Genomic DNA, 19,106 nt, shown 5'->3' on the forward strand with positions numbered 1-19,106 from the left:
AATTCAACAAAACAGGTCAGATTACCGTGAAAGATTAAAAACAGTATCTGAAATAGAATAACAAAGGAAGATGTGGTGTAGCAGAGAGGACAGAGGTGCGACGAAAAGACCCCTTTCTGCTATATGCGCTGCTCAGTGCTCCTGACGACAGTCTGGCATAATTTCAAACCCTAGAGAAAGTACTCTGCAGGATGGCTACAATTAGCAACACCACTGATAACAACAGGTGGTGTAGCCACTTCCTCCACCATGTAGTGGTGTGATGCCAAGAGGGCTTCTCTAAGGAGGTGTTCTCTTTTCCTCATCTCATTATGCCCTTCATTGACTTTGCAAATAGCACCAACTATGAGGTTTCTCATATTCATGTTCTTCTGTTGTCTGAGTTATCTTATTTCACATTCTCATGGGACTCGAGAGCAATGTGGTTTCTTGGCAGCTCTCCAGAGTCCCCAGTGATTGTGCAGACCCTCCGTCGGCCACTGCGTGCACACCCAGAGGAGGATGGAGAAAAGGGTAGACAATGTTCAGTAATTTCTTTATACCTTTTTTTTTTTTTGCCTTTTAGCAGTTAACATAGTAATGACACTATATAACCTGTGAGGTTATTTGCCTATTTATATTCTTTAGAAATAAAGCTATAGAAATATTTTTTGCTAATCTTCATTATTAAATGTTAATTTGCATAATATACATTTGGATGTAGTATACTTTCTTTCACTCAGTTTGTAAGTCCTCAAAAGAGAGATTACAGATAATTTTTTTTGTGTGTGTGTGTGTTTGTGTTTAAGACAGGGTTTCTCTGTGTAGCCCTGGCTGTCTGGAACTCCCTCTGTAAACCACACTGGCTTCAAACTCACAGATTCACCTTCCCCTGCCTCCCAAGTTCTGGGATTAAGGGCCTGTGCCACCACCTCCTCCTGGCTATAGATGAAAAATTTTAAATAAAAAAAAATGAAGTTGGTGGAAAAAATTGATCAATATCAATCTACTTTATTATCAAATGGCTTATATGAATGTAGAAATAGTACATAAACACAAATAAAAGTCTCTTTTATATCTTTTTTTTTAATCAAGCTCTTAGTTTGTATCCTTGGCTGGCCTCAAACTTTGCCTGTCTCTGCCTTCCAAGTAATGGGATTAAAGGGCTGTGCCAACACGCCAAGCCTCTTTATGTGTTTTGAGCTCTGGCTTTCAAATACTTCCTTTGGTGATGTTCTTCAGACATTAGTTTATATGGGAATAGTCACTGAAAAAGAGGGGAAAATACCAAATCCATATTATTGTATTGATGATTATTGCTTATTCCTACTATCTTCAATATCATTAGAAATATGTTAGTAACTTTGATTAATATTTATTTTGTTATAGTATCTTTTAATAATATTTCAGTTGAAATGTGTTAACTTACTATAACTTTGTTCTAACTTGGGATCATTAAATCCCTGTTTTAGCTCTTCTTACAGACAGTTTCATCATCCTATCATTTTTGGCACAAAACAAACTATGTTTTATTCAGTTTACAAAGAAGATGGATTCTCTTGATGTAAATAAGAAACCGGAAAAACTCTCAGCCTTGGATTATAAGGTAGAAACTTCAATGTATATAGTCATATTACTACTGATTAAGGCACACTGGAACATTGCATGAGTTAATGTTATGGTTTTTACTCTTGAACCATAACATTTGTGGGTTTCAGGAAACCTGAATCTGCCTTTGTATCTTTCCTGTGGTGGAGGCCTAATGCTGGTATATTTGAGCTTATGGAGGGCAAAGTTGGTGTTCATGTTATGTTAGTATATACTCTGTTTTCACGTTACACTAAGTATCTATATAGCTACTCTGGTTTTTACTCTAAGAAAGGAAAAAAGGAAGAAGGGTTTTTCAAAAATTAATAGAAAATACAGTAAGTAATGGGAAGACCCTTATATCCCACACTGGAAGAAATACAAAAAGAAGTTTCTTTCAGGTATGTTAGTCTTTCTCCCTCTGCTAACTCCAGGTAATTTGTTTCCCTGTAGCATGGACTTTACATCTGTTAAGGCAGGATTTTTATTTTAAATGATGTACTTAAAATTTCTACATTACATTTTAACTGCTGGAAAGGCATACTCTCTGCAAGGGTGAGCATCTAATACATTTTCCAGGCTGTTTCAGTTCAAGGCATCTTTTCAACAATGACTTGTGTTTGCAAGATTGATCCAGCCTCTGTGACGTGGATTTGAGACAGTTCACTGTTCAATGGGAACGGAGCTGATACACAGCTTTCTTAAAAATGATGCACATGTATGCCATCCTTGAGTGTCTATAGCAGAGGCAAAGCCAGCCCTGTGGCTTGTAATTGGTGTGTGTGCTTAGAAGCTGTTTTTTGTACCTAACTTCTGCACTTTGGAATTGTTATGTATGATGATTGGGGTGATAGTGACATAGGAAATATATAATTTGTTTAATAGAAACATCGATTCTTATAAGAAAGAGTTTAACATGGAAATAATAACATACGATCTGGCTTGTATGCCAGATTTGTAGAGTTTCTATAAAATTTTCAGGATAATGGTTTTCTTTAATTGGCAATTTATGATGTTCATGTATTATATTTAGTTAGTCAAAAATAAAAGGATCCCTTTAACATTATTACAGTGTTGTTTTCCCCCAAGTTGTTTACCTAGATTGATTCTAAAATGTTGTTTTCTCCTAATGTTGGTTTAAAATGTATCACTCTTCATTACCTAAAGCCACTTATAGTGTTATTAGCCATATTATGTAAAATCCCATGTGACTAGGACCTTTGTTTCATATATGATGGGTAACTGAGTGACGTCTTCTCAACTGAAGGATAGTAGCTAATGAGAGCTAAGGAAAATTGTGCAAGTGTCAGGTTTTCTTAAAAAATATATTTAAAAATATAGGCCTAGTCTTTGGATCTATATTGATTAAATAGGGGAATTAACACATTATTTCTGCCATTGGCACTCCACATCATACTAGAGGAATGTTACATACTAGAGGAATATGTTTCCTCCTGGAAAGACCATGGATTTCATTTCTTATTGCAATGTTTGAAACATTTAATTAGTGAACACCACCCTTTACCACCTGGAAGGATAGGTTAAGAAACTTACCCATTTTCCCTGCTCTCTTGATCACAGAACACCAGTGCCATTAAAATTCCCAGTAAACAGAAGTCTTAAACAACAACTGATATGCATTCTATGAAAACTGAGTATGCCAATCACTCGTTTTTAACTTGACTTTATCATCTAGAAATTTGTAACATGCCTTCATGTCAAGCTGGACACCAAAATAAATGTGCATGTGTCTTTAAATATTTAGTGATTATAGTAGTTCTCTCAAATAAGAAGGAAGTTGTAATAATTACATCAAAAACTTAACTATAAGTATTTCGACTTAAAAATGTAAAAATGCATCTGTGTTTTATCATTGCCCATTTGGATTTTCTTTCCAGTTATACCATAATTTAATTATTTCACACTGAAATAATTTTGACAAGAAGAATTTCAGGGTAAATATCCTGGAAGTGCTGACCTTTAACAAGCTTTCCTGTCCACATTTTAAAAATCCAATTCAGTTTAACAGTTGAGAGATGGTGCAAGGAGTTAAATGTTTACTATGAGAGAACAACACCAGTAATTACTTTGATTTTGGTTCCTTTTGATGTGTATTCAGAGGATGAAGAGGTCAATAATATTATGGCCATGCAAATAGAAAAGAGTTCCTTTTGACCATGTTGGAAAAAAAATAGCAGAGGATTATTAAAGCATTAACCTTGATTTTAATGGCCTTGGTTGAGTGGTGAGATCACAATTTGGATGAGCCTGATTATTTACTAAATACAATACATAAATGCAGCGGGTTCTTAACACCCATTGCACTCTGGCATTATCGCATTACTGCCATCCTTTGTTGCCTTGCAGACAGGAATATGAAAGCAATCTGTCATGTAGTGAGGCTGGCTCCAGAAGCGCTTCCCTGATAAGGAGACCCCCTGCCCTTTGCTAGTGTCTGGTCCAGTAGGCTTAGCCATGCGCTTAATCCCCAGAAAGTGGTTCGATTATTGCTGACCAGCAATGGCAAGATAGTTTTTTTTCCTTCCAAGCTATCAGTCTTCCATTAATTCCTTAAGCAGAAATACGGTGCAATCTATATTTCCTTGGCATGTGTCACCCAGATGGTGCCGTGCTTATGTTTTCAAATAACCATGTTCCAAAATAACATAGTTTGAATAATAAATTCGACAAATCCTTCCTAAGAAAGTGAAGTGTAATTCTCAGAAGCTGCATAAACTTTCTCGTGCGATGCCATGGCTTATCCCTTTATGCAAATATGTGTGTATACGTTTCATATATTCTTTTTAAGAGATATTTGCCTCAAGTTGTTTTTTTTTCCTTTTATTGATGTCAGTCATTGTTACCGTGTTATGTCTTAAATAGTAGTCAGACACTCGTGGTCAGTAGTACTGAGCTTGTCATTTAATATAGCTGATCCTAAACCCCATGTGTAGGTCGCTGCTGTCAGGCAACCATGACTGTACATTTTGGTATTGATTGGAATCGCTACATCTAGTTCCTCCCTAACTCACATTTCTTTTTTTCCTTTCCTCTGCTAAAAATTGGGAGAATTTTGAACATATGTCTTTTTTATATATGTGTCAAAAGAATTTGGTAAATTCTGACATCCTCTTAAGAAAATGTTGAAGATGCATATTTACTCATGTGTGTTACATTTACAGATGCTTTGAGTTTTTAAAAATATTCAGATGATTTTATATCCTTTACAAGAAACATTTTCATATGTTTGTTTGTTTGTTTGTTTACCATTAGATTTCCTATTATGACATACCCGGCCCCACAAACAGGACACTAGAGCGTCACTTAGCTATCAACTCCAGTCAGGATGCAGTTGTTTGCTGGTGGCCGCTGCTCAGTGATGGTGCTTGGCCTTGGACTCCAATCTCTTCTGAGAAAGACAGAGCCAATCTCCTGCTCTTGGGTTTTACTCAAGGAGGACTTCAGGTAAATCTAAAACAAATGCATATATTTTAAAGAAGTACAAATAAAATAGTATTCCTGATTTTCTATTCTGAAATATGTGTGAATATGTTTTAAACCTATAATTTATATTTTCAAATATTCAAAAGGAAATTGAATATAAAATGAGATCCTAAAATGTAATATAGCTAGAGCATAAGTAGACAATTCCAGGCTGGCTGAAATAGTATAGTGATTGAAACCACAGACTTCTGGGTTCAAATGCTGATTCTGCCACTGCCTCCCTCTCTGCTTAAGTAAGTTACTAGCCTCTAGGTGTTGTAGTTTCTTTATTTGAATAGTAGAGTTAAACTGGTGAAAATAGTCTATACATTATGCACAACACACCTATAATCAAGGTTTGCTGAGGATTTTGTGCCTGAAAAAGCCATACTACCAGTTACCCTTAAAAAACACCAGTCAAGTGCCCATTTTGTGCAGGTTGCGGTGACGGCGTGCCGTCAGTTGTGCAAGCTGCAAGGGAGGCAGCGCAGCACCCTGTCCTGGGACCTGACTGCTGGTGGAGCCCTGGGAGCACAGCTCCGCCATCTAGTCGGCTCTCATTCTGTCTCTTCCCGACAGTGCTGTCTGTGGTCGTTACTCATCCACATGAGTGGGCCTTGTGTGCTTTCGCTTAGTACCTGTGTCTTTTTTATAATTAAAAAGAGTCCTCTCCTTGGTAAAGTTTTAGTTGTCACTGAGTAAGGTGAGTTCAGACTTGAAGAAGTGTTTCTCAACCTAGTGTTCTGGGATGAAATGGGTAGTTCCGTGAATTCTCTTGTACCACCTACATAAACTTTCAGTCTTTTGAGTTTTGTTTATCTTGGAGATTGGGTTTTGTTATGTACCCTAAAACTGCTGGTCCTCCTGCCCCAGCCTCTTGACTTTTGAGTTTGAAGGCATGTGCTACCAAGTCCAGTTTTAGGCTACGTTTTAATATTGAAGGGTCCTAGTACTTTATATTTGATATGTATGTGTGTCTTCCTTAAGAACTGGACTTTTCCAGTTATTCTGCAGTAAGCTTTCCCAGTTCTGTATCTGACCCTGGTGGCTCTACAGTGTACAGGTATGGGAACCAAAGCACAGATCTGCTTGGTCATTTCCACTTAAGCCTTTAGGATATGTTGAACCCAAAATCAGTCTGACCCAAACTGATCTTGACCTACCTTTCCAGTGTTGTTTCTTGTATAAACATATGCTCTGGCCAAAGGAATTTCCTCCCCAACTCATTATTCCCATTTCCTGTATGAATGGTGTTTCTGCCTGAAGTAGCCTGCAGTTTGAGCACAGCCTTGCATGGCACGATGTCCATCCCGGATGGAAGAAAGAGGGGGCTGCCTCACCTTCAAGAACCTTAGGGTTTTTTGTTGTTGTTGTTTTGTTTTTGTTTTTGTTTTTGTTTTTTTTTGTTTTTTACCAGTGAGAAACAAATAGGAAAACAAATAAGAGAGTGTTAGTTTGCTATGGGTAGAGTGTATGTAAGTTCTAGTATGCAGGAGCCAACAGGGAGTGATTGATTCTGCTCAGATATTGAGAAGATTAAAAGGCTTTCCAATGTGCTCAGAAACAAGGTTGGTACCCAGCTCTACTTGCTTTCATCATCTGTTCCAGATTTCACTTCAAGCCTTTATTAGCACTGCGGAGTGATTTTGCTAGCCTTTTCTCCCCTCTGAAACAAAGGGAATTATATCAGCTAGGTTTTTATAAGTTATTGACTCCATTTTTAAAAAGGTATGTAAGTTTTTGTGGGGTGACTGTTTTGTCACATGGTATTCCATAGTTTTTATGGAAGTGTTCACTTTATGGAAGCATCTGAATCCATGCTTATAAATGTGTGTATGACATGCAAATATCACTTTTCTGTGCTACTGGAGATCTAACCCAGAACCTCTGTTGTGCTAGGTAAGCAAGCGCTTTCCCCTGAGCCACACCCTAGCCCACACATGATTTTGAACCACTCACTACCTTGTGTGTCCTCTCACTTGTGATATTTTCTTGTATACAACTCACTTTCCTGGCAAGGGCTTCTGCTTCAGCATTTGGCCCTTTCACTTGCTCTACCAAAATTCAACTGTTTAAAAATTATAAATTGTTTTGCCAGAAGCTTTTGTGAATTTCAATACTTGTTTTACTTTTTTGTATGAAGATTTAATCTTTAACTGGAACATTTTTTTTTAGTATGTCATGAACCAAAGTCACCAGTAGCTGAAAGTTAAGACTGCTCCTTTGTTTTTTTTTTTAGACTTTAAAAAGAGATCATTATAATCATAAGACAATATGCTTTTGAGCGCTGAAATTATAACCAAAAGTGGGGGGAATCTTCATAGAGAAGAAATTGAGTAATCTTTGAGTCTGTTAGACTGCAGAATTTTAAAAAAGCATTTTCTGTCTAGGCCCCAGCAGAAAAGATAATAACTTTGATTTGGACAACAGTGTTCCTACCCCAGTAATACACTGTAGTCGCCTGCAGAGCTTCTGAGCCTGGGCCACCTCATGCCTTCCCTTAGAGTCTGTGGTCAGGAGGGGGCATCAGTAATCTGTTTTAGGTTCCCTAGGCAATCTCATGTGCATCCAAGTTGAGACCCACTGCTTTACAGAAGACTTAAAAAAATAAAAACTGAAGCCATCGTTTTTGCATAACAGACCATGGAAAGGATAAAGCCCACATACTGAAGCAAATAAGAGTTTTAACAGTAGAGTCTAAGTAGAAAATTGGCTTACCAAGCTTCTAAAAAAATAAGAAAAGAAAACAAAGGAAACAGAAATCAACTCTCTGTGACCAAATTATCTGCCTTTCTGAGGGAAAACATTTTAAAATTTATTTTATGGATATTAGAAAATTTCTAGCCCAATTTCACACCACAGAATTCTAAACAAATAGTGTATCTTAATTAGAAGCATGGAACAAAGGGAGTTATGTAGCCTAAGAAAAATGGGTGGTAAGTAGTGTAGAAGAAGGGACTTTTATCAGTGAATTCATTAAGACCCTATTTTAGGGACTTAGGAGACAATTCAGTTGCTGTTCCTGAGTTTGGTCTGCAGGACCAAGTGAAAAGCCAGATGTGACCCTAACGCTGGGTAGTTGGAGACAACAGGATCTCCGGGGCTCTCTCTTTCTGACCTGCTAGCCCATCCTTTGTCAAGCATCATGTCCTAGTTAGAGAGCCTGTCTCAATGGAGCAAGATGGATGCCTCCTGAGGAATGACACACAGCACAGACCCTCACCTCCCCAGACGCACCCACACACGTGCACCTGCACACATACACAAGCCTGTACATATGTCTGTAAACATATTTTAGCAGCTTGCGTGTGGTGTGGGTTGTCATGTATTACATGGTAACATCTTCATTTAAATATTTTACTCCTTATTCTTTATTTTGAAAAGTTTTTACCATTTTCTTCTGTTGTATACACTCACTTTGACAAGAATGTCATGACAACTTATTCTTCCCTTTTATATTTGCACAGCCGTTTTAGCTTTTAGATGTGTGAATCTGATACTTCTGTCTGTGGTGCTGACATCACAGTCTCTACTGAGAGACCAACTGAACTTGCTCACCAAGTAGTCAAGACACTTGCAGAGCGTTTTAGACCCAGGGAGATAAATCTCACAGATACGTGTTTTTCTTACGAGAGCTTTTGTTGTTTGTGTGTGTTTGAAACAAGGACCCATGTAGCCCAGACTACCCTTCAGCTTCCAGTTGTCCTGCCTCTCCCTTCAGTGCTGGAAACAACACAGGCATGCACCACCACCAAATGAAGCATTGTTCTTGCAGCAGTTTCTCAAGGGCAGTAACTTACGGGAAAATGTTTGTGTCCAGCTATTAATATAGTACCATTTGGCAAAGGAATCCAGAAAATTTACAGATATTTTCAACTGAAAAGCCAAAATACTTTTGAACACCATTGATTCATATATTCTACTTAAGGGAATGTGAGGTTTGTATTTTTTTAAATGCTGGCTTAATATATATTTATTACAAAATATAATGTACATAAAGCAAACCATGCAAAGTAAATGCATAGCTTAATGTGATAATATAAGCAAACCACCTTTGAAATCAGTGGCCAGGTGGAGAAATAGAACTGTGAAGCACCTCTCTGTACTCTGTCTTAACTGATACACCATTCCCCAAGGTAGCCATTGCCATTATTCTTACTTACCACACAGTTTTTACTGTGTGTGCATTCCCAGAAAATAGAACATAATGCCCACTTAAATCCTTTCAGTGGGTATCTTAGTCTAGTTCCCATAGTTCCATTCTTTCAATAAAATGTATCTTTTGCAACTAGAGTGTCTGTGGGCTGGACCTATTTGTATCTGCATGGCAACCTTTAACACGTTTACCTGTCTTCTAACCATTCTTCAGGTTAGTAGTTTTGGTGAGACTCTCAGCAGGCACAAGTTCATTTGCTTTCTTAGTTGTTCCTGGTTTTTGATGATAACAACCATTGGTGTTTTATTCCAAGATGAATTGATTCATTAACGTTATAAAATGGTAATTTTCTAATTAGATTACTTCATTTCACTTATTATTTGAACTCTTTTATATGTGTGACACCTCTATCAGCCTTATGTAATAAGCTGAATAAAAATGTCTCCTTTCCTACCATTTGTTAAGATAATAAACTGATCTCTAGTGAAGACGGTTGATTAAATTTTAAGAATAGTATTATTAATTCACAGAGTCAAACGATTTATATGATATATTCATAACTTGTAACTGTATCCTTTAGAAGCTTAGATTTTTCCATTTTTGGCCAGTAAAAGCTTCTTCAAATTGCTCGTTGTTGTTACGATCTCAGCGATGTTGGTAGATTCCCAGCTGTCTGGTGTGTCAGTGGTTCATCTTGTACATTGCCTATTTTAGACTGGAATTGGGCATTTCTTCAAGGTACTGTTTTTGTTGTTATTGTATTTGTTTGGTTCATTTTGTTTTGTTTTGAGACAGGGTTTCTCTGTGTAGTCCTGACTCTCCTGGAACTCACTCTGTAGACTAAATTGGTCTTGAACTCAGAGATCTGCCTGCCCCTACCCTACTTGTGCTGAGATTAAAGGCATGCACCACCACATCCTAGTGACACTGTTTTTCTTTTAATGGAAAATTATAATTTTGAGTCTAAGTCAGTATATTAAGGACATTGGCTTGTTGTTCTGGGGTTGGCCATTGATTCTAGATTTCTTCAGTTGTAGTATTTGTATTTGTATTTGTATACATATTCATAGTATGTCCATATTGATACTTCTATATCAATGTTAAAGAGTTCCTAATTTTAATTCTTCTTTAATATTACTGCTATATTTCCTATTTTCTGTACCAAAGCTCTTAATTTACAGGGTTGACAGGAATGCATCAGATCACATAATCTCTTACTTACTGTGTCCCATATCATATACATGCCTACCTTGTTGGGATGAGCATCCTAACATTGGCACTAGTATTTAATTATTGAGGGCATTCAGTTGGTTTTTTTTCCCTCTATTTTGCTCATTTCACTCCTCTTGTTTTAAAATAGTCTAAATTATTACATGATACATTTGTTGCATATAATACTCTCTTTAAAATCCTCATCTAGTTGTTCATGGGTATTTGGCATTACCACCTAAAAGATTGTCTATTGTATGTGGAGATTTAAAGAAACTGAAAAATTAAGGTACCATTGCTATTACTCTGAAAATTAGGCATAGTAGTTCTATCATCATGATAAAACTTCTAATTAGAATCTGAATTTTGTGCTGTCTGTGTTTAGACATGTTTTTTTCATTTGTATGTGTGTAGCTATTGGGAACTGTTTTATTGAAAAGACTGCTTTCTTCATTGGCTTGCCTTTCCTCTTTTTCAAAAATTGTTGGTTCTCTGTTCTGTTCCATTAACTGTCTATTCTTTCATGAAGTAAGTCTTTGAAACATTGTATTAACTATTATAGGAAGTAGTTATTTAGACTGAAAAACTATATTAATGCAAACAAGTGAGGTTTTAACTTATACATGCTGAAAGGTATGGGTACAAGTATGTTCATGCTTCCTAGTAGACATGGTTTTTTTATCTATCTAAACATTTTTTATGATGGTATGATATTTGTATATTTATCCTCTATACAAATGTCAGAATTAATTGTAAATGTTAAAAATAGGGAATATCTCCATTTAAAGCCAAATGCTACTATTTATTTTAAAAGTTCTTTTTTAGTTTTATTTACTTATTGGAGGTGTGTGTGTATGTGTATGTGTGTGTATATATATGTGTGCATGTGTGTGTATATGTGTGTTTGTGTGTGTGTGTGAGTGTGTTTGTATGTGCCACAGTATGTGTGTGGAGTTCAGAGGAAAAATTGGGTCAATTCTCCCTTTACCATGTGGCTTCAAGGGATCAAACTCGGGTCATCAGGCTTGTTGGAAAGTGTCTTTACCCACTGAGCTGTCTTTCCTGCCCAGATGTTACTTTTGTTGTTTTCAGTTGATATGTTTGATTGGCTATGTGGAGCAGCAAGGAAATCTCATTCATTACTTACTGAAGAGGAAGTTGGTAGACTATGACAGAGAACAACATAGCAATACCTAAACCTAAGGTGAATCCCCAGCATGAAGAACAACAGTCTGTATACAAGGAGCCACATACGAAGAGTGCTCATAGCAGCATTGCTTTCAGTAGTAAACAAGAACTAGAAGCAAGTTACATATCTTTCAAGCTTAGCAATAAGGAAGCACAGGAGAAATATTAATAGAACATGCACTAAACATGTTATGTGTTAAAACTAGTTGGTGTTTTTTTTTATCATGTTTGAGGTATTTTTCCCTAAATAATGTCAGTTAGTTGCCTCAGTATTATAGCCAATAGCCAATATGAACAATGAGCATGTTTCTACCTAAGTATGTGTGCTGGCTGGTGTTTGTCAACTTGACACAAACCTAGATGTATCTTGGAAGAGAGACTCTTAATTGTGAAAAAGCCTTCATAAGACTAGCCTGCAAGTGTGTGTGGCATTTTCTTAGATAGTGACTGATTATGGACATGCGGCCCTTGGGTGTGTGAGAAAGTAGGGTGAGTGAACCAGTGAGCAGTATCCTCCATGGCCTCTGTATCAGTTCCTGCCTCCGAGTTTCCTGGATGATAGAATCATAAGCACTAAGATGAAATAAACCTTTCCCTCCTTAAACTGCTTTGATTATGGTGTTTTATCACAGCAATAGAAACTCTAACTAATAAGCAGTCTTATTATATTTTGTTATATAGTAAGATGGTATAAGTATGCTTGCTTTCTGTGAGAACATATTTTTTCTGTGTTCTCCCTCATGGAGAGAAGTGGATGGGGTTGGGGTCCAGGCTTAGTAGTGCTACCTGTGATCCTAACTACTCTAGTGACTGAGGCAGGAGGACCACAAGTCAATGCTTGCTGAACAACTGAATCAGACCCTGTCTAAAAATTTAAATAACACGTTGTAAATATAACTCAGTGGTAGACTGCTTGCAAGCAAATGGGATACCCTGTGTTCCCTCCCTGATAAAACACACACATAAACGCACACACACACACACACACACACACACACACACACACACACACACACACCAGCTTAAATGTCTATGAACAGGCAAATAAAAGCATATTTTGTGGTACATTCAGAGGTAAGATGCTATATGGAAGACCAAAATATATCTGTGACTTTCTTAAATTCTAGAAGAATAAATTGAGCAAAAATGAAATTACAGTATTGGATAGTTTAATAACATTTATGCAAACTTATAAAACAGAATAATTCTACATGGTCTATAGGGCTGTTCTAGATTGATTATAATAATATACATAAGGATAAATAAGAAATTCATAATAATGTTGCCTCTGGGGTGGGATAAAAGGAAATGGGGCCTGGCAGGCTTCAACTTATATGTGATATTTTATTTTTAAAGTTGAGGCAGAAAGATAGTATTTCCTAAAGCTGTTTTTCACATATTTTTCTCTCCACTTTTATGTGTGTGTTGAATGTTTCATAAAAAGAAGTAAAAATAAAATGTACTTTTTATCTTCTGTTCCTAAAAATTCTGCAAAGTGATATAGAGAATGTAGATTTCAGAATAAATCCTAGTGATAAGCTAAGAACTCTGGCTGCTGCATAATCTTTTAAGTAACCTGTTTACCTACTGGTGAAGGTTTTGGTGCCAGAAAAGGCCTCTCTTTAAATAATTTTCCTGATTTGCATATTGGGTGACTTTTAAAAGATTCATGAGAGATACCCTCTCTAGCTGCAAAATGAAACTTGAAGATTTGAGCCAGTCTCTAACTCACTATGGTTTCTTTTCTGCTTTTTGTTCTTTCTGAATTTGAAAATATCTTTCAGGTTACCACCAGTCATATTGTCTAATAGGGCTTTCTTTCCTTGTGCTGTTCCTATGTATTTTTTGAGTAAATGGCTCCAGAACTTAGGAACTTGCCATGTAGCTGAGGAGTGACCTTTAATTGACCTTTCTGCCTTTACCTCAAAAGTCCAGGATTATAGGTGTGTGCCACCATTCCCTGGCAAATTTAGCTTTTTTTTTCTTTTAAAAGAATGAAAATGAAGGTTCACTATAATACAACCCTTCAACTGATTTAACTTGAAAGCTGACTGATTTAAACTTGGCTAAAACAATTCTCTTTAGGAAGTTTTAGAACCTCATCTGATTGTTTGTTCTGCTGTTTTTTACCTGACAATTTTACATTTTAGACATTTACTTTTTTTTGCTACACAGTTTTATATTAACATGCACACAAATGTTGTGTCATGATCACCCATCTTTTGGGTTGAAAGTCCCCACCCCACCCCACTTGGCTGCCTCTGTTATCAGATAGCCCTGGGTGGGCTGACACTTTGCTCAGATTTCTTCCTCTCCCTTCCTTGTTGAGCTCCTCTTTGTCTTCATGTTAACAGAGGACTCTGCATTGCTTTGACTGACTTCTCAAATTTTGAATCGTTTCTTTTTCATCCCTCAATAATACTGTCTCATTTAAAACTTATACAGTCATAATGGTTATTGACCAAGTACAGTGATACGTCTCATGAAAAGATAAAATCCATTTGATACTACTTTCCAAACCACATTTTCTCTGTATTTAAACTTTTCCTCCATGTGTTATACTTGGCACTTAGCTAAGTATCAACCGTAAGTCCTAAGTAAGAAATATGGATTTTATTTAATGATTGATGCCTTTCATTCTTTGTATTATCTACAGACCTTGTCAAAGGATTTGGGGCTTTCTTTTCAGGACCAACAGTAAAAGTGTCTTTTTATTGAGGGTGCCTCTGTTCCTTGCATATTAGTTGCTATTTTTACCACAATTCTACAATGTATGTGAGAAAAAAAAATCCTTCCTTTTCAGAAGAGAAAACTAGAGTTCTAAGCGGTGAGCTTGCCCAAGACCTCATGACTCCCTTTGCCAAAACAAGAGCTGATGACCAACTGTAGCATCTCCTCCACAGTGTTGATGGTGGTGGTTAGACAGAGCCAGGTTCCACAGGATAAAGTCCTTTAAAGCACAGGTGTTTTGGCTATTCGCATTAACAGATCAATCAGCATTATAAGCACAGTCAATCTGTTCTTTATACAGTCCTGTCAAAAGACTCTAGGACACCACAGAAGAAACTAATGGTGAATGAACAGTCCTAGCTTATGTTTGTGCAGTTTCTGTTTTGAGGAGGCAGTTTTATTTGGTTCATTTTAAAGTTAATTAAGCATTTACATTTCATGAGTACCCTCTTTTCAGAACAATTTAGTTGATCTAAGAATAAAGCATCGTTAAGGAAAATCATCTAACATGATCCCATCTTTCACATTTTTGAAGTCATACTATGCACAATGGCTTGAAGAATGTGGGGCTCATAGAACAGCTCAGCACATGAATCCTCCTTCACCCTCTTTCTTCTTCCCTTTCTGGGGACTCCTCTCCATATGTGAGGTTATTAATGCCTCCGGGTCTCACTCTTTCCCTCTGATCACAGGGAAGGAAAATTGATGAACTTATGAATAACTGTGCTGACTAGGCAGGGTGTCTTGAGACCCTAGATTGTCAATATCCTCTCTCTTTGACCATCATTGTTCTTATCTCCAGAGCATAGATTCATGGTGTCTACTTTTGGAGCAGTGAAGGGATTAAGATGTATATGAAGGGCAGCATGCTGCAGAGTTGGAGAGTCAGCTCATTGTTAAAGCTGCTACTGCTCTTACAGAAGACTAGAGTTCAGTTCCCAGCATCTGTGCTGGGCAGCTCACAGGTTGGCCTGTGACTTTAGTTCCACACATGTACATAGCCCGCAGCCACCCAATAGACAAAATTTAGAGAGAGAATAAATCTTACTTTTCTTAAAACAAAGTAGCACAACACTGTACTTTTAAACCAAAATGTAGCTCAAGTGTTTATGTTTTATATTTAAATTTTTATGTGATTTTTGTATTGTTTTGTTGTACTTTTTGGTTTTGTAGGGCTGTGGATCACACCTGAGCCCTCATTCATTCCAGGCAAATGCTTCACTGTCAAACTATATTCAAGCCAGTGGCATTTTTAGTTATACTATGTAAAGCATCTTCCCTTAAATAGCTGTCAACAGTATAGCAGACCGTGGGTGAAACCTGTGAGAGGGGAATCTTTCCTTAGAGACAAAAATGCTCAGGATCCTGAGCCCTGAGCCCTGAGTCCTGACCCTGAGCCCTGAGCCCTGAGCCCATGCCTTGTAACTTGTAGGCTGTGCAGCCACCTGACTGGGCCCTCTATTCATGCTGTCTTGGTGTAAATTTAGATTTCCCCCAATATCACATAGCTCTCAGTGTTTCCTGTTTCCTTCAGTTTAAAATATTCAGTATGCCCAAAGGGTTCCATTGCAGAATTTTAAGTTTTCTAGAGGTATACTTCAATGGCCATTGCAGTGTTTTGCTTGCTTTAGTCTTTTTAAATGTGTAGCTTTTGTTTTTTAATATGGCATGCTTTCCTCTAGCACAGTTTTTGCTTGTTGCTTTACAGGTATAGAGCAGTGTGAAATACACAAGATAGCTGTTTTAAGTGTATAGTGAAGTGAGGGCATGTGACTAAATACCCAAAACAGAAGACTGCATGTCAGGATACAAGCTCTTCTGGAGGTAGGATTACAATATAACCTAGCTGACATTCAGGAAACCAGAGTAATTCTGGTCTGCCTTTATATGCATCACCTTTCCCGTTGCTGTGACAGAGTATCTGACAAAGGCAATCCAGGGAAGAAGTTATTCTGGCTCACAGTTAAGGGTGCACCCATCAAGGAGAAGCAGCCAGCTGGTCACATTGCACTTTCACTCAGGCAGCAGAGAGCAATGGATGCTGAGTCCCAGGCTGCTTCTCTTTTTTGCACAGTTCATGACCCCAGCCCGTAGAATAACACCAGTATAGTTAAGGTGGCTCTTCCCAATTCATCTAATCTAGCTAGTCACAGGCAACTTAGTTCCCTTTCATCATGTTGTGATAAAAGGGAGAAAGTGTTCTCTTAAGGGAGAAAGTGTTGCCATTAGCTCACAGTTCTAGGCAAAATCCATCGTGGTGGGCACTCATCTGCTCACACAGTATGTCTACAGTCAGCAAAACAGAACAATGAATGAATACAGCAGCTCCCCAGCTCCATGCTTATACAATCCCGGATCCCTGCCCAGGGAAATGGGGCTGCCCACAATGGGCATGTCCACCTACACGGACCATTACAGTCAAGACGGTCCCTCACAGACAGACATTCTCAGAGACACTTCTCCCAGGTAACTCCAAGTTCTGTCACGTTGACAATTGGCACTGACCATCACACATGCCTAGATGGTCATCTCCATTGTGTTTCCAGGTTGTCTCCAGTTGGCAGTATTAATCATCATAACTTATTCAAGGCTAAGCATGGTTGATAAGAGAAACCTGGTCTCCAGGTGGAACCTGGGTTCCAGGCAGGACACGAGTGAAGCAGCACACTGGGAGCATGCAGGGCAGGTTTCAGTGTGAGCTCCATGGATTGCACAGGGTAACACTACAACTCACAAGTCAGTGCGTGTCTTTCCTGTGCTCACAAACTTGATTTCAGCCAAAATAGCAAAGTCCTTACTGTCCAGTCCCATCATTTAGTCAGCCCTTCAGCTGCCAATGTCTAATACTCTCTTCCTTGGTCCTTTTCCTGGAGCCACAGAACTTCTAATGTGGAGCCATTTCCTCAGCGTGGAGCTCTTTTCTCCCAGGTGGCTTTAGGGTTCGTCCCTTCCTTCAGGCTGTCTTCGTCAGGCAGACCTGTCTTTTTGTTTCTCTGTCACAGTCCTTCCCCACTTTTGCTGCTTTCCAGTCCCCTTACTCTGCCTGTTACTGCACAGTGCCTACGAAGTGCAAATTTACGATATCTGTATGTTTATTTGTTGATAATTGCCTTTTATTTCACTATTGAATTGTGATTGGATATGGGAAATGCCACTGTAGATATGACACTTTAGTGTGCTAAGTATTTTAACCTCAAGGAGTTGAGAAAATAACCAAAGCAGGAAGATCGCTTTAGCCTTTGTCATCTCTTTTTTTCTCCTTTGAGGTCAGTAAAAGAATCTCCTGACCTATCTTACCAAAGGAGGCTACAATACCCTCCTATGGTAGGTACTCTGCCTTCTAACCAGAGCACAGGAATGCAGACACAAGGACAAAGGAAAATAGGAGCAAATAGACGGGGTTATTTTCCATTGCTATGATTAAATGACTGACATATACAACTTAAACGGAAAAAAAGTTTATCTTGGTTAATTGTTTCAGGGGAGTTTCCATCTTTAATGGTGGGGAAGAGACTGAGGACTTTATGGCAGTGAGGGTGTGTGGCAGACTCCTCACATGGCAGCAGACAAGAAGTAGAGACAACATGCTGGAAGTGGACGGGTGTAGACTTCAGATGCCCACCCCTCATCACCTAACTTCACCAGTCAGGCCCCACCTCTGAAAAACTCTGCAGCCTTAAAATTGTGCCAGTTTGAGACAAACACTCAAACCAGGAGCCTGGGGACAGCTCAGCAGAGTGCTTGCTCACAAGGATCAGGAGGTAGCTTTGGAGCCTATGTACAAAGCTAAGCATGGTGGCATACACCTGTGAAAATAACATCTTAGAAACAGAGACAGAGATGTCCTAGAGTTTCTGGCTGCCAGTCTAGCTAATTGGAAAGCTCTGGGTTCAGATGTATTGAGGAAAACACCAACATTGCATTGGGCTTCCACACATGCACGGGTACACCTACAAACATACCACACATTGTATTAGTTACAGTAAACATGGCCTTCCCCCTGGCTACAGCTGCTCTAGGCTGCTTTCCTCCATAGGCAGGCTTATATTCTGTTCTCCTGGTCTCTCCGTAACCAGTGTTTCTATCGAGTTTTACGCATCATCTTGTCATTGCCTTCCTACAGGGAGCCAGACACTTAACACATTTGATGACCTCACACGAATTTCTTAAGTCTTAATGGAAGCCTTCATGGCCCTGCAACTCTTGCTTTCTGCCTATGTGCAAAACCGTTAGCATATAGGCAATGGCAGCCTGTCTTACTGGTGTGAGCAGTAGCTGGCCCTCCTTACCCATGGCTGTAGCAGCCTCCAAGTACCTGTATGGCCAAAGAAAGAAAGATACCTCTTTTGAGTGTCTGCTTTCCAAAGGGCACCATAGCCCCCCTTTAGGTGTTCTCTCATGTGGGTTTTTCAGATGGGTTCCTACTGTGTGCCTTTGGTAGGAGGGGCCTTTCCCTGGGAGCATCTTTCCTATTTACCCTGTGACTAGTTCGTGACTTTTCTTTAATGGCACCAGTCTTTTAACAGCCTCAGTTGCTTTCTTCTCCCTTCCATTGTCTTCCTTGTGACTGTGTCTCTGCTTTTTTTCCTGGCCAACTTGTACATTTCTGAACAGCGTTACTGTTGGCTTTCTACCATTATCACTGTAAACAATAGCCAGCAATGAAGCATGCTGCATCCTAAAATTATGCTGTCTTGAAATTTCCTCTGCCAATAAATGAGTCCTTTGCTGTTGAATTTGCTCTCGTTCAGGTTTTCAGGACATGATAAGTTGT

At 38.5% G+C, this 19,106-nt stretch overlaps 1 protein-coding gene across 5 annotated transcripts in view; it reads left to right on the plus strand.

Moving 5' to 3' along the window:
* LOC101824868 (WD repeat containing planar cell polarity effector) overlaps positions 1–19,106 on the plus strand; it is a 258,189-nt gene that overhangs the window by 121,076 nt on the left and 118,007 nt on the right. For all 5 annotated transcript variants that reach the window (XR_002382790.2, XR_005871773.1, XM_013113608.3 and 2 more), the window contains exons 8-9: positions 1,452–1,585; positions 4,840–5,031. Coding sequence is in view for 3 of the 5 variants with exons in the window: in XM_013113608.3 (XP_012969062.1) it covers positions 1,452–1,585; positions 4,840–5,031 (326 nt within the window). In the remaining 2 variants the exon portion in view is untranslated. The remainder of the gene's footprint in view (positions 1–1,451; positions 1,586–4,839; positions 5,032–19,106) is intronic.

Source organism: Mesocricetus auratus, unplaced genomic scaffold (genome assembly GCF_017639785.1).
Source record: "Mesocricetus auratus isolate SY011 unplaced genomic scaffold, BCM_Maur_2.0 Super-Scaffold_100029, whole genome shotgun sequence".
Lineage (NCBI taxonomy): Eukaryota > Metazoa > Chordata > Mammalia > Rodentia > Cricetidae > Mesocricetus > Mesocricetus auratus.